Raw genomic sequence first — 21,857 nt, 5'->3', positions numbered from 1 at the left:
CCTCAGCAGACTCGCAGTTTATCTCGCTGTGACGGTCGGTCGACAGTGAATATGTTTCCTGCAGCTGGACAGTAACGCTCGCTAACGTCGGAAAGGGCTTTAATCACCGATATTCAATGTCTATTTCTGATGTATAAAAGAATTACTACTTAAGTACTTTGTTATTACATTTCTTTACAATATGAGCGTAAGTGGGTAAGCCTATTAAAACAGAACCGATAAGCCAGAACCAAGAAGAGGTGTCCTCTACATCCAAGTTAACTGTCTGCGTCGAAACCTAACCCGACCGTTCTTAAAAACACTGTGGCTACAACAGTAATACGACAGTACGACAGAAATAGACCTCAACCAACTATAGGAGAAATAGAGTAATAATAAGTCAGGTATAAGATAAAAGCTTGGTCGGCATACCTCATGAACGTGCACTGATTTACCTATGGGTGAAAACAACCGCATTTTGCTGTACACCGTCACTTTTCCTTGTTTACACACAAATGTAAGCGGATTTGAAACGGGGACTCATCTATCGGCGATACAGATCACTATTTATAAGCACTTAAGATATTTCTCTGAATAATGCAGCCACATGAACTTAGCAGTAACTTAGTCATAAAATGTTTGAAAACATACCGCGGCAACATACCTCATTGTCGTACTCGACGAAAGAATCTTGAATATTGCGCAGCGTAGTCGGTGTCAGGGTGGAAGTCGTCCGCGTAGGAATACTGAGATTTGGCGAGTACTGTAACGCAAAAAAATGTTTTATAGTCTCAAATTAGAATGTGTATCTATTCATAATTTCCCCTCCAATGATGACAGACCATTAGAGCATGAGATTTGCATGAAAGCAAAGAATTTGCGAAAAACCTTTGCATAAAATAGGTGGCCTTCGCGTAATGAGATGAAACTGCAATACACTAATACTGTTGTTTATCAGATAACATTGAGCTGATGTCAGGTTTGATTTTGCGTTTGTTATTTTTTGTTCAATAGGAGTGATGTGTTGGGACATAGGCTTAAAGACCGTAGCTGCAGGTGTGCATCATTGGCGAGGTTCAATACCAACACACAATAGAAGCAGAAAAATAGGTGCGTACTAAATACGATCACTGTTTATATTGCATAGATAAAACAGTGTGTTATTTGTAGGACTAAATGAAAAATAAACAGTTATGTATGAACATTGAAATTGTGTAATTTTTTTCCTAGCCTTCTGTCTGGTCTGTGTACTAGTTTTGCTTTCTTGAGTGTTTCAAACAACCGTCTGTATCGACTTCTTAACATTTTGGGAATTTTTACCGCAGAATTCCTTACCGCCCGTTTCTATTGTTTTCTTCTTGTCTCTGCCTCTCAGTCGGTACCTTTCGATTTTCAGTGTGTACAATTTCATGCCGCAGTATATAGACTTTTAAGGGCACATGTCGAACGGAACACCAAGCGAAATTTCGCTATCTTTAAAACCGATTAGGTCGTGTACTAACGGCGTTCGACGCCGTCGGGGTGCCTTGCACGGGTCTTCCGCCAGGCAAGGTTCCTGCCATCATTATACACATCGTGGAGTACTTGGAATCATAGCTTCCCATGCCTTACCCTACGCTGCTCATCTTCTCCCAGTAACAGACTGACAAATCTATCATTGATGTAGTAGAAAGAAATACACCTCAGCGACTTTCTCCCACAAAAAATATAGTCGGGTATATACGCACGCGTTCTAACCCAAATGTCTGTCCGAAAAATTGTACGGCATCATCTAGTGAAGCTTTCTGTGCATTTGCTAAAAATGCTAAAAGCCTTGCTGCTTGCGGAACTGCAAATCGTAATTTCGTTAAACCGGAACACTAAAGGACGATGCGTAAGCAACAAACTGGTAATTTTCCAATCGTTCTGCTGTGATTACTGGCGATACGATAGCGTGTCAGTGAAGTTTTGTTTTGGAGTTGGTAAGTTAAGAGTCGAACTTCAGTCCTGTCGTGAAGCCAGACAGTGCCTGTTTTATGCGAAGCTAACTCAATTTGGCATCTCGGTCACCAAATGCCATATTCTCCTGATATATAGTTTAAGAAGAACTTACCTTGATTTTCTAAGGGCATACTCAAAATTTTAGGCTATTTCACATTGAACGTCTCGCCTGCCTCTGTGACGATACAAAATAAAACGGAATGACTTAACTATGTCCTTCGTCAATAGGAATGAGCACTTAATAGCCAGTGGTTCTGCGCATGTATAGACCTATACGTGTGACTATTCACGTATTTGTTATAATAATAGATTCATTGTCGCGATGTAAAACACATATTTCCGAAAAATTTTGAAAAGAAAATTACGTCTATCAATTAAGTTAGCACCTTCTTTTGTGTATTTACTTTAATGAACGACTTGTGTATATGAGGTACTATAAAACTGAACTTAACAATATAAATATAAGCGTGTTCAATTTTGCGTATGGTTTGTGTAGCTCACAAGTTAGAAAAGTCTGAGCTCCTTACGTCTTCATTAACTTTTTTTTGCATTTGGATCCTAAAATAAATCAAAACTATTCTTAAAATAAACTATTACTATGGGCGTACTCTGCTTAGGTTCGTTGCTCTGGATCAGTACCTCGTATTTGAAACAGTTAGAAGTTTTAAAAACACGAGTAAAATTTAACTAAATAATTTTCGGATCATTAGCACCATTCCAACATATGTTAGTATCTCTAAATCTTACAGGAAAACAACATGATCACATAACTTATACTTTTCTTTGTATGTTTTACTAAAATAAGGTCAAATGAGAGTTAACAAAGGGTTCTGCTTAGTTCAAAGATTCTGATTTGGTTGATGATCGTTTTGGACAGCCGTTAATAGTACTACAGTTGAATTTTTAAGTTTCAATTTTTTCAGCTCAATTTTGGGGTTCGGTCAGTGAATCTTTCTAAAATTGAAATATTGTACAATCATTGAAAGTTATTTAATGAAATGTAATTGATATAGATATCTGCCTAAAAAATCCGATTTTATTGCTAGGGTTGTATTTGTGAATGATATGATTAACTTGATACTATTAATTTGTTTTTTCGATATTCGAGAAGCCTATGCATTGTATAAGTATACCTCTACAGTTTCTACTTCCTATGTGAAACAGATACTCTAAGGAAATGGGCTAAAATACATAGGGAAGGGAATAAAATGTTTATAGTTAGCAAAAATTAGGTGTACTGTTCTGACAGAGTAAGAGGCAACGGATACGCGCGTGTAAACAAGTAGCAAATGGCAATCTTTCGGCTCACCCTTCAACACAAATTGTTCTTCTTACAAAAAGGCAAAACGAGAGTTTCGCCGGTCATAGTTGTTTAGAACAAGCCTAAATATGAAATTATTGAATTCATACGGAAAGCGGTTCCACTTATTTGGTTGCGAAAACGATAGAAATAAAAGGTGCTCTTAGGTTATTTATGTGTCCCAGTGATAGCTTTTTGTCTAATCTTAGGGACACGTTGTGATCTAGATTCGACTCCGCCCACCACCACACCCAATGAACACATTTCGTTCCCTGCTGGAAGTCAGTCGACAGCGATGCCGGGTAGAGAGAGCAATCTTGAAATGTGGGAAATGTATTTCAGAATCATGGGTTGAAAAGTTTATATTTCATTTCAAATTAAAATATCTCTCGCTCAAAAAACGAGCTAACGTGGTAACTATTCACTTTTTTAAATAGTACGCATATAGTACAAGCAACGGAGTCAAATGTACTCAAATTCAAGTGAAACCGATGGCTTATCAGTGTATTAATTGGTAATATGGTGGAACCCATATTTAGACTAGCTGATCTGTCTTATGATGTAAAGATGATTGCGTTCATATTTGTATGAAGCTATGATATGTTAGTAAAATGACTAAAAACAAAGTAATGGCGCCACATTGGCGCAATTCGATAAATGAATCGTAATTTAAGGAAAGTACTGACAGGATAGGTCCAATACAACTAAGCATCATTTTTTGGATGGGTAGAATCTTAATAAGCTTATAACAGGCTAGCAGGTTTGGTAAAAGCCCATGGGAACGGAGTTCAATGTAAACGCAAAGTTTGCGATATGCCAGTATTCACATAATATACGCAGCATATTTCGAGCACATTCGTAATATAATACACTAAGAGCTATTTAGATGCACCCTTTCAAAGTAAAAAAAACATTAAACACTCCGCAATGTTTGAGTAAACAAATACTATAGAATAGAATATTATGCTGCAAGGCGGTATTAAACGAGAAGTCATTCACATATAGATATCTTATTAAAAAAAACGTTTTAAACACACAATCAAATAAGATAATTTTATTAGTTGCTAGATCAGTGATAAAGTAAATCAACTATATCAGATATCAGGGTATATATATTTTACCAAAGCTTTTTTAGAAGCTGTAGAGATTCGCGTTCCTACTATAATCACAGGAAGGTATAGTTATTATTATTATTGACTTAAGTAAAAGCTCGCCTTTTCTCGGATTAACTGACAGGTTTAATTGCAATATGTTCCCATAATATTCTCATTGATCTCGCAGAGAACTCGTTGTCAAAACAGGACTGGCAAACACAGCAAGCACTTCATCAATTCCACGTTGTTATTGAAGTCGGCACAATGGAAGGCCTACGGAAAAAACTTCACACAATTCAGAGTTTTACCTTTTTGCCTTAAAATTTCTTTCGTTAGTTTCACAAAACAAAGCATTTTGTTTTACCCAATATATTCACACATTTATATAAACAGTATATTTCAAAAAAAAACAAGAGCGTGCTTGTGTATCAGTCCTTCTTGTTCTAAAATCGTCAGAGTTAAGCTCGCACTTGCTCAGAACTGCCAATCTATTCAGCGATAAATTATATAAACAATATCAACGTAAGGACCATTGTGGCCTCTGTACTCCATAATGCTCTTTCTCTTTCGATATTTATTTTCCATTGCCAAGTCACTCATGTGGCCGCACGAATCTAAATTCGTCATTATCACTAAGACTGGACTTAACTCAGATAAACGACACTGTCTGTAAAGGCCGTTCCACACTTACACCGTTCTAACATTTCACAATCTATAATACAGTACAGGCCATATGGCCGTTGTGCTTGCTGACGTTTTCTCCTCCCTAAATTCGCATTCCTTTGGACTCTATAGCCACGTCACTAATCTATTTCGCTTTTCACTACAACCTCCTTGCAATCACAGGAAGCTTGAAATAATTTTTCAAATAACAGAAGTTTGCATACAGACAAAGTAACGTATCACCAGCATCTTATTACCGAATTAATTGCATCGTGCTCGATGGTATGGCTGTTTGTAGCTTTGAACTTACAACTTTTTCTTTATTTACATGACTTATGTAATGTATGTATGTACAATTTTTAAATAATTGTTTAAATATAATGGTAAACAAACATAATCAATTTGAAATTAATCTCACTAGGGGTTAAGCTAATTTTGTCGGCTTTACTTGGCAAATTTTGAACCGTTCTTAATTCTGGCTTATTAACTCCTAAATAATTTTTTACTATTGTCGGTTGTATGGACAGGATGTCCAAAACTTGGCTTGTTAATATGATTTTTTATATACTGTGGTAGAAAACTATATTTTTTTTCGAAGAAGGATGATAGACGGTATATATATATATAGTCGGGCGAGCTACAGAGATGCACAAATCCATATATGACAATATCCAAGGAGTTTTAAATATAAACTGTCGGTCTTAGTTTATTTGATCCTAGTGGAGTGAGATAATTAAACGCTGGTCAACTCTACCTTACCAAAATACGTCACTATAATACAGTATGGGCTAAACGCTTGTGCTTTAGTTCAGTACTTGTGAAGAAACTGGGGCTAGCAAACCATCAAACGATAAACACAGCAGCGTTTTCAGTTTGTGATGATAAAATGGTATAATTTGGAGAAGCGTTTACGGTGACACCCGCAAGCATCGCACAGAATACAGACGATTGATCAAGAAATTTGAAGAGACTAGTTCACTAACGAGCCCAGGGAGACCATGAACTGAACAAACAAGTCACAATATCACTTTAGTACGAAGCCAGCGATTCTCACATCACGTCGTGCTCAACATGCTCTCTTAGTTTGCGCGTATAGCACAAATTAAACCCCCTGGATTGAGGTAATGTAAAGCATACATAGACACTATTCTATAAACCTTCAAGTAGAGAAGCGATTTCTAGTCCAGCCCGTATTATCCTGTAATATGCTTATAACATGGTATTACAGAAATCGTAAAATCGCATTGTTTCCTGTGACAAATGTGATGCACAGTTAAGCCCGTTCTTTACTGCAATGGTGTAGATATCCCCTGTCACCTTAGGCAATGTGAAATAAGGATGCACTGACTATTCAGATATTTTTTCTATTATTTTTAAATATATATATATATATATATATATATATAGCCGGTGTTTAATCAAATAAACTCAAGTTCAATTAAATAACTTCAACTTTCAATCGCGTAGCACTACAAATAAGTCTAGGCAAACGATTTCTGACTTATGACTGCGGTATTATTCTACTTCATATTGGAACCCTATAGGTTGATGAAGGCATAGGGTGAACATTTTCAAACAGTTGATAGAAGATGTGAGACGTAAAACTGACATACCGTATCGATCACCAGCGTGATAGCTTACTACAGTTGGATTTCCGCAGGTCCATAATTCACATTTCGTGCTAATAAATCGTACTACGTGCAGCAGTTATATCTCGCGGTGTAACACGACTGTTGTCGACGCTGAACAACTAAATAATGGGATTGTGTGATTGAGTGTTTTTTAGTGATTTTAAAATATGAAAGCGGGAAAAGAAGGAGTTGGCCCTTAAAGGCAGAAAACGCTGATTGGCGGGCCGCTCCGTCAAAACGAATGTGCGTAAAACTGCTGAAATGTTTAGTGTTTCTCAGCATGCGGTCGCAAATGTTGCTAGGAGGCGGACGAAAAACCTCTTGCTGTCGTCGCGTAAAATCTGTAACAAGAATCAAAAAGGTGTACCACGAAGCAGGACGATCGTGTGATTTTTTCGCGAAACTTAAAAATGTAGGTGTATTTTTTAACGTCTCCCAAAGCGAATTGAAGGATTGTGGACCTGTTCCGCCGAAAATTACATTTTGCCACCTATTCAAAGCGGGTGGGTTCAAGGGAAGTAAACTCGCCAGAAAGCCCCAATTAAATTAAAACAAATTAGCAAATCAAGCCAAAATTGAACCGGTAACAATTAATACATAGTTTACGTTGCAAACGAATTTCATACTGAAATTATCATTCCTTCAGACGTGTTAGTGAACGACGCAGTTTTTAAAAACAACGTCATGTCGAAAATCAAACATACAGAAATTATTATCTAGCCTATGATTTCTGACAGAGGGATTACGATGATACATTTCGCATAAGGAATACTAGAGCGGCCGAATTTTAAGGTTATCAAGAGCAGATACTGTTTTGGGTATCGCGATAGTTTTTTGACGATGACTACGTTGTCGTGTACGATGGGGCCCTTGTCACAGAACTTGAGATACCTTTAGACTATTCACTACAAGTGATGTTTAAATGCTACCGTAGCCTGCTAATTCGGCAGACCTCAACCTCATAAAAAGTCTAAAAAATGATAAAATCACGAATTTGGGAGTGTCAGGAAAGAGCAAACCTTCTAGATTTCCGTGAAAATATCACTAATATCTGGTAACAGGATCCAATCATTGTTGAAACAGCGAAAAGCTGCATTTGATACATTCCCCAAAGGATGGCGGCAGTCATCGTTGTAAGAGGCAGTGCCAAAAATCGTCATACCGGTATCTTTACTGAGATGCAATATATCAGTGTAAAGTAGAATAATGCCGCTTTCATAGGTCAAAAACTGTTAGAAAATGTTTAGCTTTGGTGCAACACAATTGGCCTTGAAAGTTGAAACTCTTTAATATACATATGTGTAGAACCCACGAAATAACTCCTATACAAGCTACCTCGTTGTTTCTAACAGAGAAGCGTTGATTTTAAGTGCTATCAAATTTTCGACACTTTCAAATACACAAGAATTAGAAATTTAGTGCAATTCCGGTTACTGGAACTTTTCTTTAACTAAATTTTAGTTGAGCTACTGTTAGGTATTTTTTTTTGGTATTTCCTCGAATTTTAATGTAACCATGAAGAAGCAAAATAACCACCTAGGTCTTCCACCATAGTTTCGCCTGCCCCCAAAACTACATTTTAACGCAAGCTATGCTTTATAAAAATCATGACATGAAGTTATATTACATGATCACTCTGAAGCTATATGAACCACGGTATTTCGAGCATATACAAAACAGGATGACATCGATGCTAATTTGATAAAGAAATTGAAAGCACTAAGAGTGGCCTCAAATACAATTAAACCAACAAACAGTTTCAAAATGGCGTCGTAGTTTGCATTACTTGTATGACTTTATCGTCCACAACTGGTGACATGCAGCTACTTTTAACAGAAATTTTGACTTCATTGGCATAACGTATAGCCTGCACAGAACAATATTATTAAAGTTGGCACCACATTACCGATAATTATGACTCTAGATAAGAATTTACTATGGATAATTATACTAGCATCATGCCTAACAACGATAGTTTTAGGCGTTAGCCTAATCAAATTGAAAAATGATAACCATATTGACGCTGTACTTCCTATCTTCTTGAACAAAATGCAACTCAACGATGTGCCAGTTCCTGGGCAATTCAAAAAGCCGCTCCACGCTGTGCAGCAGAACTTCATGTGAACACAAAATATACGATTCATAATCTTTGACTTGCTTTACCTAGCAGTAAATGATAAAAAAGCATCGGCTGCTTTAGCGATAATAACATCCCTTTCTAGAAAAAAAGCATTTTATTTTTATAACTTTTTCTAAAACGTTCTAAATCAAAAAAGAATAAAAATTACGCAGTAAAATTCATGAAACGTTACTTAAATTGATGACCAGTGAGAACTGAAACAAACTTTTTCTACACTGTTTCCTTCGATGCTTACTTTGAAATAAACGTCATTATCTAAATAAATATTTAGCGAACTAAGGATTTAAACTCACTTATTAATTTTTGATTTGGATTGATTTGGACTTGCAGCGCACAACAAGTGAAATGTCGAATAACACTAATATAATAATAATAACAAAGCAGGTTATCATCTAAACAAATCTTTTAAAAACGAATTTGACATTCATTTTGTGTTTTGACCCGTCGACGAGAAAGAAGGCTTAAGAGACAAACTATGTTCTTAGAAGAGGCTTGCTCAAGCAAAGCAGATATGTATACGTATATAACTCTTTGAGTGGTTTAAACGATAATAAAAGGTTTATCAAGACTAACACATTTAGATAGTCTTCAGTGCCGCCAAGTAGTTAAACGTGCTATATTTTTACAATTTATCCATTTATTTTCCAAAGACAATTCTGCTATGTCAATAGATCTTGATATCACTTTAATTTTTAGGCACGAGCATATCTAGAATTTCCACAGACCTTACCATTATCTATCCGAACCGCAACATAGAAATTAGCTATAGTTCTTTAAAGAACCAGCTTTTCCATGGTCCGATGACTAATGAATTGGTATTTCTCGCGTACAATTACTGGTAATATTCATAATATACATTTCGAGAAAGTCGATCTAAGGCAAAAAGCCTACGCATACAAGGAGATCATAATAAACAATTTTATAAGGTACTTCGGTACATAATAGTTGAAGGACTTGAAACTGTGGAACCAATCTAACTTCAATTTAATATATGACAATAGGTTAAGCATGCCTCTAACCTAGGCGAAACGTTAGTGGACGGGAGGAGGAGCCACTAGGACTTGGGCGTTACAAAGTTGTGTATCCCTCGCATGTCGGAGGAGATAGTACGCTTGATGTTTATAAATTGCCGATCGAGTTTTTATAGCTGCTTCTCTTTCTGGCCGAAGGTAAGGTAACCGTTTCGTAAAAAATCCCGGTGTCTTGGAGAATTCCCGAAGGTTCCGGTCAACAACCCCTAACAACGGTGCTTCGCAACCTTCGATGCCGCTTTTCTCGGCTTCACTGTTTTGTCACAAAAAGCCTGTAATTATATGGATGCACGTTCCACCAAAAAATTTTGCTGCAAATATGGTTAAAGATTGGGAAAATACTTATTTTACGCAATGCAAGTAGGGAATGGAGAACTTTATACGCAACATCAAGTCGAAATTCTTCTAGGGTGCAGCTCCTCGTCATCCAAAAAAGCACTTGCCCAAGAAACTTAGATGGGTTTTTAGGTGAGATACAAACTGTGTTCTACCCTTTAACCTCCGTTTTAAAATTATATGGAAAAACGTACGCATCGCCGTGGAAAATACATTAAGCAGTTGAAAAACCATGTCACCACCGATGCCGTAGTTAACACATCACAACATCTAGAGGGTTTGAACGACTGGCGCCTCAAACTTTATCAGTCATTCCTCCATGCAGTCGTTTCCGAGAGATACCATATTTGGCACGGGCACGCGCTTATAGGTACGACATGGGAGAAAGCAATTTCAGTCCAATTCTACAATCTTTAGCAGGTGTTCGCAGTGCAAGCACTAATGCAAAATCTTCGAAGCCGATGCAGAAAAAGCCAGTTGAGCCGTCGTTATGGTGCGAATTCGCTGAGAAAAGCACTTGCCACATATTGTTCTCCGACTGAGAGACTGAACATCTTATCAAAAAGCGTGCACGACATATCATTTCGAAGAAAATGTTTTAGAAAAACAGCTTTCTATAGCTATTCTTCAAGCTGATGCCTATCTTATTCTCTTGAGGAATAGATTAAACCCCTGCCCTTCTCTTAGGCAACTGACTTGCTGATGCGAATAGCTTGAACCCATTTATATTCTTATTCGAAGATCTCTGTCATTAGATAAGAAAGCCGAAGAATTTAATCAAGATTATTACGTACGTAAAGATATAGCACTGGACTAACAGACCAAAGCATCAAGTAATAATCATCATTATTAATATATTCCGTTCATTACTCGTGCGATTTGTATAAATATAGAAAGCTCAGTAAACATGTAAAAAATAATGGGTTTTGATTTCCAGAAACAGGACCGGGGTACAAATTGCATGATAGAAACCGTGCATTATATTTATGAAAACAACGTGCTGACTGACTTGGCGCTTTCGCATCTAAAAGTTATTCATCATTATTTGTGTTTGAAAGAAATCATCAACGCGTTTTTTGTATAGGTACCTGTCCTCTTAAAATTAAAACGGTACTGGAGAAATTTGATTAAAAATAGTGTTCTTGTAACCAGATGGATAAAGTTGTCAAATAAGACATTTAAAGGCAATATAGTTACTTTAGGCTTTTTACAATGAGGCAGTCTTAATCTTAATTAAAAGAGTGAATAGTATAGCTAGCCATAGGTTAACATTTTTAAAACGAAGAACGTAAAGCCGTGTTAAGCGAACATGAGGCGATTGGGAATTTCATCATCAAGTAATAATAAATATACCTATATATAAATTAGCGCTTTGGGTTTTTGAAGGTACCTAGAGCTGATTGTTTTTTCGTGCGATAGTTAACGTCAACCCGGGTTCAAATACTGAAATGGTGTCTCAGATCTAAGAAATCAAGGAGCTATGCACTTCCGCATTTGACACTCTGAAACCGCTCCTGGAAAACGTCGAGATGGCGAATATTGCACGTTGTCAAAGCTCTTGAAAAGTCGCACATTTTGGCCTCAAAGTAAATATTCAAAATCCCAAAACTAATATTGCTTACTTCAAAAATGTGTTGCTCATTTGGCGCTTAGAGTTAGATAAGTAGCCCAGGAGCAATCTAAACCTGCTCAAAATGTTCATAAGACGATTTCCGCGATTTTCTCTATACGTTGCGATTGTTTAGCGCCTTTGGTGTTGTATTTTCCAAATACTTATATAAATAAATTTATCTATTCATTATGATATAGTCAGTAATTGATTTTTGTTAGCGGATTGACATGAAGATTTAGCGTCTAGCTGCATGATATATGGAAGTCTTGGTGCTAGCTTATAACTAATGGACTTTTTTTTCTAAAAAGCTACTAGATCTTAAGGAAACAATTAAAAACTTCATTGACTTAACGATGACTTTCAATATAAGGTAGACTCATGCCATCTTGTCTCCACTCTTTTTGCTTGCTGCTCTTGTGGCTGTCGAAGCTATGTGGTGGGTGAAATGTATTTTTTCAAAAGGAAATTTCAGTATTTAATGAATTGAAGCACTTCGGTCGGTCACTTTCAAACGATGTCGAATATTTTCTGCGCGAGATCAAAGTGAATTCATCAGGAATATATGGTCTTTTAGAAGGGCGGAAGAGTTACATGAGTATTACTTTTTAAACCAACAGAATTTGCGCAATTTCAGAGTTACCGTTTTACAAAACGTTTTTTTCTGCAAGTACATATTATAAATTTATAGATTGCACTTTAATAATTTACTTTGTTTCTATGTGATACTAGATAATGAATGTAAGATGCATAAATGTAACGTGTAATAGCATACATTAAACATAGAAAGAGTGCCACACGTATATCCCATATTGGTACGTAATGAGACAAGAATGCTGAACTCCTCATTCAGCCTTGCAATCGTAACGTTGAAAACTATTATTATTCATAGCTAATTGAAGGCCATTGACTATTAAAGAACACCAACCTGAAACATCTTGCCACTTTTTTTGCACCGGGCAGAATCTTCACTAAAAGCTATACCGCTACGTGAAGACTTAACTTTACCAAGGCTCGTTACTGTGTTTGTTGCCCCCCGCGATGAGGGTAATGCACCCTTCCCGCACGTATCTTTTTGAGGTACAAGTATCACCTTTGTTTTTCCACTGGCAGTTTCAATGTTGACTTTTTTTAATTTAGGACTGCTTTTTCCAACCTTGTCTTTGGGGGTAGTTTTGCCACTTCTAGAGTACCTGCCTCTCACTTTTTCGCATGAGTGTACTTTTGCGCGCAATGAATTTTTAGAGAAGGCCTGCACTTTACCACTCCCAGTCTGTTCTACCGCATCCGCGTAATCCTTTTTGTTGCCAGTATCCGCATAAGAAAGCAGTGAGTACGCACGTTGAGAAGATCTAACTCCCGTTGGATATGATGGTTCGTTAAGACATTCGATGTTAATGTTTTTAGATATATCAGACACAACTTCCTTCGATTTAGCAGCCTTTGTCGACCCAACAACGGATTTTTTAGCACCAGCAGAGTTGCTCTCAATCGTCAAGGCAACCTTCGCTGACCGCTTTTTTATGCCACAATTTCTCCTTGACACTTTTTTTGACTGCTCACTTGCCACTTTTGGAGACTTGTTATTCGCGTTCGACCCCTTACATTCGACCATAAAGCTGTTGCTTATTTCGGAATCTGTCCTGCTATTACGAGTAGTTCTATCTTTCTTGCCGACCCCCCCTACATTGTGCTCACTATACTGAAAGCGAATTTTTTGCGGCCTTGTTTTAATATTTCCTTTAGTGTGGTTTCTACTGATTCTGTTGTGGTAGCTGTAACTGCTGTTACTGTTAGTGCTACTACTACCAGTACTGGCACGCTGTTGTGTAGCCGCTCGGGTATGCACTGCCATGATCTATCTCGTGAACCAACTAGCTAGCGAGGCAAGCGAACGGGCGCGGGAAGGCAGAGTCGAGCTAGGCCAGTCAAAGCGCAGTTGCTGTAACACCCGCTGCAGTAATAGACGTAGCAGCAGCCCGGACCTCGCGCTACCAACATCGATGCTGCTCCACGAATGACTCACACTGTCCGGCGCTTTCCTGGAACTTTCAGCAGCACTCTGAGTCGGGAACAACAGTAGTAGCAGCATCAGCTGCCATTGCTGGAGCAACAACTAACCGCTGCAATGGAAGGTCCGTGCCTTCCCTCTCCACTGACGTCATCCTTCGCTCCACTAACTAGGCAGCCAGTCAGCAAACAATATGAACGACAACGAAACGACGATATATACAGCCATTGGTGTTACAATACACCAAACATTCTGCATCTGGTAACTTCGTGATGAATACTAAACTAAAGATGCAAAAATTATAGAACGAAATATAATTAGAACCTATACACGCAAAAAATAGTCATTCACAATTAAAAGGTGCTTTTGTAAAATTATCTTCTGCTGTCTAGGTTTTATCATTTAGAAAAATGAACGAATGTCAGTGCACTGGATTAGATGACAAAGTCTTTAATTGAAAACGCGAAGACACTTTCTTTAAGCTCCACAGCATAACACATGTACACAATGTGTGCGAGACATAGAAGATGTACCTAAAAATGGATCGACATGCGACAAAAATGTCTGTACGTTGGTGGTAAGACTTCAGGGCAAACACCAGAGAAACCCTATTAAATATGCCGAATGCTCTTATATTGCATATTGAAAAACATTTAATCCTATTAATTCATTCTAAAAGATTTTTGCAGCTTTTTTATTAGGTGTCTTGCGCTTATGTTATGGAGCTGTAAAAGCTGTGTCTGGTAATCAGTTCTCTTGTATGTATAATTTAAACATATCTTGTGCATATGATAACTATTCTATTAGGTGCTTTCTATTCTGTTGCGAACTTCAGCAAGGTGATAATACATTGCCGTATTGACATACATCCTTTAAGTAAGGATTACATTTGTAATGACTTCTGTTAAATCTCGCCCAACCGGTCAAATCATCGTCAAAATAAGAATATGTACATAAAACTCTTTGAATCTTCGTTAATATTTACTTTGTATTAAAGGCTGTTGCAAGTCTTAAGTTTCTGTTGAAACATGTAAAATCGTGATCAATGTATACGAAATATTACGGAAGGAAGATATATTTCTAAACATTGTACACGAAAAAAGAAAGTACAAAAACTCTCGCTCTTTTGCATGTTATAGGTTCAGCTAGCAACATTCTTGGCTTCACGAAGATTCAGGTTTTTGCCGTTTTTCCGTTTTTTTCGTCCCACGTGTACTGCTTTTCTCAAAAAACCAGAGTTCGAAGGCTGAGAGGAGATTGAAGGATAAGCTTGCAATCTGTGTAGTAAAGTGTTTCGAAATGTTAATAACATAAGCGATATTATTTTACATTTTAGTTCGTTTGATTAAAATATACGTGTTACTCTTTACAAACTATTGGTAAGCACGAGAAGCATTTCTTAGACGTCGTCCTACCCAAGTATCTTTGGTAGACAAGATCACAATTTCGAATAATAGCCCTTGGCCTTAGTTTGAAATTCAACCGCATCGTTTTTGTTAACTACTATGTGTTAAGCTTTGAATTTCTGATTGACAGTAATAGACACAAGCTGCTACAATTGCTTATTTTAGGTTTTGTACAAACATTGTCTTGCCTTTAGTTACAATTAAATCTCATGTTTGAGGTTTCTATCATGTGTAAGCTCGTAAGTTTACTTATCCATTGCGTGAAACAACAGCTTCGTAGCCGGCAATCTTAAGATCTCAGTTAAAACTGAACATTTAAGTGGGCTGTGAGCACTGAGTTTTAATTCATAACAAAGTTAGCCTTCAAAGCCGCGTTCAACCAGTGAAGGTCATGCACAGTTTTGAACTATCCGGAGTTTCTTAACTATTTTCTGATAAGCGCCGCTCCCAGGTTACACACACAGGCACAACAAATGTTGAATGAAATCACGAGACAGCTATAAAAAGATAAAAAGGCACCAGTTACTAACTGGATTTATATATTGCATGGTTTGACCAGATAATAAAACATCGTAATTCAATATAACGTTATTCATGTCTTTGATTTGTTTTGTGCAAAGGCATATTGTAAAAAAATATACATATACTGAAGGCTAAAATTCTAGTGATATTAACTTTGCAGTCTTTCTGAATCCAATTAGCAGTAAAGCCAACATTAAAAAAAGAAAACTAAGCGTCTTGTCTGAACTGCCAGTGTGATAATATGCGTTCTTTGTGCAATTATTTTTAGATAACCCTACTCATTAAAGATAACTATATAATCATCAACAGAATTCAAACACAGATTGCCTTACATAGGTATATCCAATGTGTCAAGTTTACTCGTCGGCAATTAGCTGGTTGGTATGTTTAAAAAGGGCAGAAGAAAGACGGTGAACAAACCGAAAAGCTTGGGAGATCTATGAGTCATAAAGGAAAGGGAACACCTTAATACAACGGAGGAGGATACATTGATGTTTGTGCAGAATTGTCTCAGCTTATTCGGGGGCCATATAACGGGGGCCTTTCGTCTATCACCGGGAATGCTGATATACACGGAAAGCTTCAGTATTCATAAATGTATATATCACAAAATTGTGTCAAAAGTTAGAGCCAAAATATGTAGATATACATTTCGGCACTTATATGGTGCTGGCTATTGAATTTTTACGGTGCCTTATTTTATTTAGGCTTTACATGTTTAACATATAAAGCTCCGTACTTTGCATAATGTAATTGAAAGGTAAAGGTGTTATATTTATCGCCTAATGTTTTAAGTGGCAGATCACCTTGCAAGCACACCAGCAGTGAATGATCAAAGCATGGAATTGCCAAAAATTAATGACCTTAAACTTTAAACTCCTTATAACAAAGCAATTATGAAAATATTTTTATCGAAGCACAAATCACATTATAGTATGTATAGCAAGGGAATTATAAGCATTAGTAAAGGATGCGTTTATGACTCAAATTCTATAAAGTAGAAAATGCTGAAATAACTTAGAAACTCTTCAACTCTACCTAATAAAATGATTTTGTTTTATCGAATAATTATTTTTCGTGCATAGAATGAGTAAATTGGTTATTTCATTTACTTTATTACTTCAATTTATTAATGTACTTTACGATCAAAGTCACGCTTGTTTCGAGAAAAACAAAATCATTACCTAGGTCTTTGGTCTGATGTTCAGTCAATTTGGCAACCTATTTCTTCAGAAAAGCTTTCTCTTAATTCCCCTTGGCATAAAGCTAAAACCTGTCAGCACTCATTACTATTTTTGATAACCTTAATTAATAGTCTACGTACTGTCGTGGCAGCAGTACAACTATTGTGGGTCGACGGCGCGCTTCCACATCAGTTGAGTCAAAAGTTAGTTTTTATTACTTTTAAAAAAGTCTCGAAATTATCTGAGAATATATATGTTAAATAAATACAGTTGTATCAGCTCAGAGTGTTACCTTATGATCATGGTTTACTGGCTATCTTAAAAATAGCTTTTCAACCGCTTCTACCTGAGATGCCAGTTTGGTCTTTTTATGGTTTAGGGCCCACGTGACTTAGTTTATAAACTTTCACCTCATGGATATACGTGTGCGTTGCCAATCAATGAAAAGGTGCTTAAAACAAAATATTTTATTTCTGCACATACCTCGATAGACCCCACAGGTGATTATTCGTGCAGGTCCTTAACTTAGGGCCTTTGCTATGCTTAATTTACTAAGGACTGAAGAATAACATGTTCTTATAGTATGTTCGTTTTCTCCTGACAAAGTTGTGCCGTCTATGAATAGGGCCAGCATGATCAAATACATCAGTGCTGCGAGCTAATTCTGATGGATACTCTTATCTGCTTGAATCACATCTGCGAATTCATATCGGTACAACCGTTGCCAACTGTTTCATTTTAAATATAATAATAAATAATCGAGGAAGTCAAAAAAAGAAGACAATCCTAAACATAAAGCGATTATGTGAGCGTGGGTTATTTCGTAACTAGTTGTTACTGTAACTTTTATCTAAAATAATAATATGAGAGGGTACAGTAGTGCCAATGAATTATATTGATTACACTTTTTTTTTTATCTCTTCACTAATATTAAACATAAAGTTTCCTTGAAAAAACCTTAATATGTTGTACAAAAAAGTAATTGGTGTATATCAATAAACACATCTTTTTATTTTGGCGTATTTAGTCACTTCACTCACCCTCTCCTTTTTATTGAGAGCTTTATGTCGTCTCGGTACCATTCGATTATTAAAGAAGTATAGATTGGCAACAATTGCAAAATACGTTATAGGTTCAAAACTGTAAAACCCTTGGGAACCGTACATTCACGTTTTTCTGACTGCAGCAAAATCAATGTAATTTTAAGTAATGCAATAAACCAAATATGAGTGCATTTCACTTAACATGTACTGCCTCAATCTACCCACTTTTAGTAATCCTTTCACTACCTTTTTGAGTACAAAGGAATATTGATACTGCGAGGAATCATACATGTAATATACGCATATGAAATTATTATTTACCTGTGTCGACACCACAGTGATGGTAACAATATTGCTATCGTCACTTGCATTGTTGATGGCGTTGGAAAGTCTTGTAGATGTCGACGGGGAGGAAGTAGTTGACCCCATAGCGGTCAGGATGTCGGCCACCATCCTTTCCTGCTGAGGGGCATGTCCAACAGCAAGGTTCACATCCGAAGGCATTGGACCATACATTATGTTCTATGATGCTCACGCACACTCCACTGTGTTTTCCAAACTGCTACAAGGGATCTGCGCTTGACACGTTGCTTGGGCCCGCAAGCTATAACTTAAAGCACCGCGATTTTTATTTGTTTACAATATTTATCGAATATTTGTCGAATTGGCTAAACATACTTTAAGTGCTAATTAATATTTTGAAGGATGCAGTTCATAAGCTTACTAATAACCCTAGGTTGCTATCACTTTTAATCATTATACAATCTCTTCAAGAATGTATGAATAAGCTAGCATAATCACTATATACTACCCCAGCTTGTACCGAATCAGAAGAGATTAGCTTTTCCTTGAGATATTTCCTTGAGATGAGAATCACAAATTGTGACTTTTGCAAGAGGGCTTCATATGCTTTGTCCATATGTCGTTTTTAAGGCATATGCTAACAAACGGTAAAGGATGATGCGTCACTTTTTAAAATATGAAGAACATATCCTCAAATATATTCTTCAATGGTCTTAAATAGAATTTTGTTTGTTTAATGTATTTTTAACAGTTCCACTTCTTGAACCCCAGTGCTTACCATATATAGACGAATACCCTTTAAATGATACTTATAACGCTCTTCACACCAAACGTTTAATCAACAATATTCATCTTTACCAAGTGTTAACCATGGTAATTTCACAATATCGACTTCACTAAGCGTTTTCACGATGAAGGTGCGCAAATAAGAATTGAGCATCTTATAATAATCCTAAAAACCCCATCCAGTCGTCTTTATATTTACTGTTCTGAAGTACTGTAAAGCCAAATTCGAACACTCGGGCGGAACCAGAAACACTTTGTAGCAGTTCGCTTTCCTCTTTCGCCGCTGTTGTTGAGCACTATGAGCTTCGCCAGTGAATCCAACTATGCTCAGTGGTGACGCCCAACGCTTGGAGCTCTGCATTCGTCTACAATAGTGACGCATGCCCAAGAGTTCTGGTCTGTTAGAGTTGCAGTAACAAAGTAAACGCATCTCTCCTTTCATTCGTTTGATGCCAAAGCAAGCGACGCGGTAGCTGTTGGATACGACTCACACAGAACTCTTTTTTCCTTCGCATAAAAGACAGCCGTACGCTTTGTGGCTGGTGAATTTCTCACATTCGTAAAGGGCCAAAGAATAATGGAGATCTCATGATTCTTAAATAAATAAACAGCTTGTATGACCATTACTCCAATACTATTTGGAATCTCCGGAACATGATTACTATGCACATTCTTTTTTAAAATACTACTTTAGATGGTGAGCGGATGGAAGAAAATCTTTTACCTATGAAGGCTCTTAAGAGCGTTGAAGCTTTAATGGTGAAATTCGTGATTTTGAGGTCAATACGGTACATATTTACTAAGATACTGCACGAGTAATGTTGGTTGTATTTATATTTATGATAGCCGCCGTGCAGTTCAGTAGATAATATGATAAATGTTGCTTATCTGGGAAAAAAATTGCTATTTTCGATAGCATAATGATAAACAATAATAATTTCATTTATAGGCATTTATGACATTATTATTAAATAAATATTGTTGTACATATATGCAAGTACACTTGCTAGCCATGAAGTCACTACGGCAAAATGCTTGTAGAGTTAAGTTTGTTCATTGTACTCCGATCAGGCTTTCTTCAAATTTTGCTCACTTTCGGTATGTTAGTGCCTTCCTATACATGCACTTCCAGTAAATCTAGGCTTCCTAGCGTGGAACTTATAGGAATAAGAAAGGTATTAAAAATACTGATACACAAAAGCAGGCTATCATGATAATTTTATGTTGATTATTAGAAAAAAGTTGTCTTTAACCTATATCTTGTGTGATGCGGTATAATTATGTTGCACAAAATAGCGTATCAACCTCAAGTCAGTCGGACAGAATATCAAGCGGGGTTCTTAATGGTCCTTTAAAATTTGAATCTTATAAGGCAAGATTATTAAGTATTTTATATAGCCTATTTGGAAACACTAACAATCGCATTGATCGTTCTGAAATTCTCTGTGATATTATGCATAAATTAAGCAGCATTAATTCCAAAATATCACCATTGGTGATTTCAATTTTCGCCACTTAGCCAAATTTTCTTTTTCACTTTTTGATCCTATTACATTTGTACGCTGTTGTGTTCGCATCAGTTTCCTCTAAATAGTTTCGAACGCCTCATGTATTTTACTCTAGTCTTAACTTCTTAGTCACGGTTGATCCGGATCCCATCAATAATCCGTCACTTATAACACTTTTGTCACACTTTTCGTTTTGTGTAAATAAAGGGGTTATTCGATTTAATTTTATAAGAATTTTGAACACCGCTTATTTACATATATCGGTGACTTGTTCCAAATTTTAGTAGTAATGACGAAGTTTAGAATTAAGCACTACCACCCCGTTAAATCGGCTAATTTTCAAAAAAGCGCCAATAGAAGTACACCATTTGTTACAATCTCGAGACTTCCTACCGCGAATTTCTTACTGAGAGATTCTTCTTTAAGCGAAATTTGTATTGCAAAAATAAGATTTTTAGAAACTTTATAGTACGATGGGATAAGTCTTATCTCGCAATGCCACGTATCGATCATACCTTTTAGCATAAGTTCAAAGTTTACCGAATTAAATTATTGGCTATTTATTTAAATTTACTTTACCATACGGTATTTTTCATACTTTTCAGTAAGAGTAAGAATGCTACTAAAGCTTTCTGCAAGTTTTTTATAGAAAAAAGAAGATTACCTATGTTGTGTTTGCAATATGACACATGGGGCAGAAAAATCCTTAATTACTCAAGCATAAATGAATATACTAGGTTCCACCAGAAGAGAGGGCTGTTTTCTTACTATTTCCTTTCATTTTTACCTATTCTGCTTATTTACTTCTATATACCATCTGGATGTGCTGTCTTTTCTCGTTATGTTGGCTGTAGTCATTGTATAGCGAATGCGGCTCTATATCGAGCCCAAGCTTCAAGACGCTTCTCGTGAAATAAGCGTATTCTCAACACTTCATCTGTTTCATCGTTTACCGTGCGAAAGAGGCTGCCGAAACAGCTAGGGATATTTACGGCATGTGCAGCGGGAGGTGTTCAAAAGAACTTGCTAACATTAAAAACAATACCCTGGACCTAAAAGGTGTACTCTACCACGATTGGTGGAATCTGAACACACTAGATTATTCTCAGACATTTTAGATTCATGAAATCTTATTCAGGTGTTAAGGCGCGCAACAGACTCGGTGGAGGAGACAAGGTTATTAATTTAATTCATATCTGACAGAGACGATTCAGTAGACAAAGCAAATTTACTCTTTTCCATGAACCAAACATTAGTTTCCTAAACGTCAAGAATGCGTTCGGTGGGATTAAAGATCCTATACATTGGAAAATGCTAGACAAAAATACAAT

The 21,857-nt window shown here is 36.7% G+C and overlaps 1 protein-coding gene and 1 long non-coding RNA gene across 4 annotated transcripts in view; both read right to left on the bottom strand.

Moving 5' to 3' along the window:
• Positions 1-14,071, bottom strand: part of LOC111261248 (uncharacterized) — a 47,322-nt gene extending 33,251 nt beyond the window's left edge. Inside the window, exons 1-2 of one of the 3 annotated variants that reach the window (XR_015311429.1) lie at positions 12,692-14,071; positions 644-742 (exon numbers count right to left, since the gene is read on the bottom strand). Coding sequence is in view for 1 of the 3 variants with exons in the window: in XM_022834585.2 (XP_022690320.1) it covers positions 644-742; positions 12,692-13,618 (1,026 nt within the window). In the remaining 2 variants the exon portion in view is untranslated. Of the gene's footprint in view, positions 1-643; positions 743-4,473; positions 4,850-12,691 lie in introns of those variants that run through there. The other 2 variants (XM_022834585.2, XM_086968628.1) reach the window with 2 other exon arrangements.
• Positions 14,072-14,182: 111 nt separating this feature from the next.
• LOC147753366 (uncharacterized) lies at positions 14,183-19,654 on the bottom strand. Its single transcript, XR_015311430.1, has 3 exons — positions 19,011-19,654; positions 18,251-18,539; positions 14,183-15,677 (listed from the first exon to the last, which is right to left on the bottom strand). It is a non-coding gene; the product is annotated as an uncharacterized LOC147753366 (long non-coding RNA).
• Positions 19,655-21,857: the final 2,203 nt, after the last annotated feature.

Source organism: Varroa jacobsoni, unplaced genomic scaffold (assembly GCF_002532875.2).
Source record: "Varroa jacobsoni isolate VJ856 unplaced genomic scaffold, vjacob_1.0 scaffold_537, whole genome shotgun sequence".
Lineage (NCBI taxonomy): Eukaryota > Metazoa > Arthropoda > Arachnida > Mesostigmata > Varroidae > Varroa > Varroa jacobsoni.
This window is presented reverse-complemented; position numbering and strand designations above follow the sequence as displayed.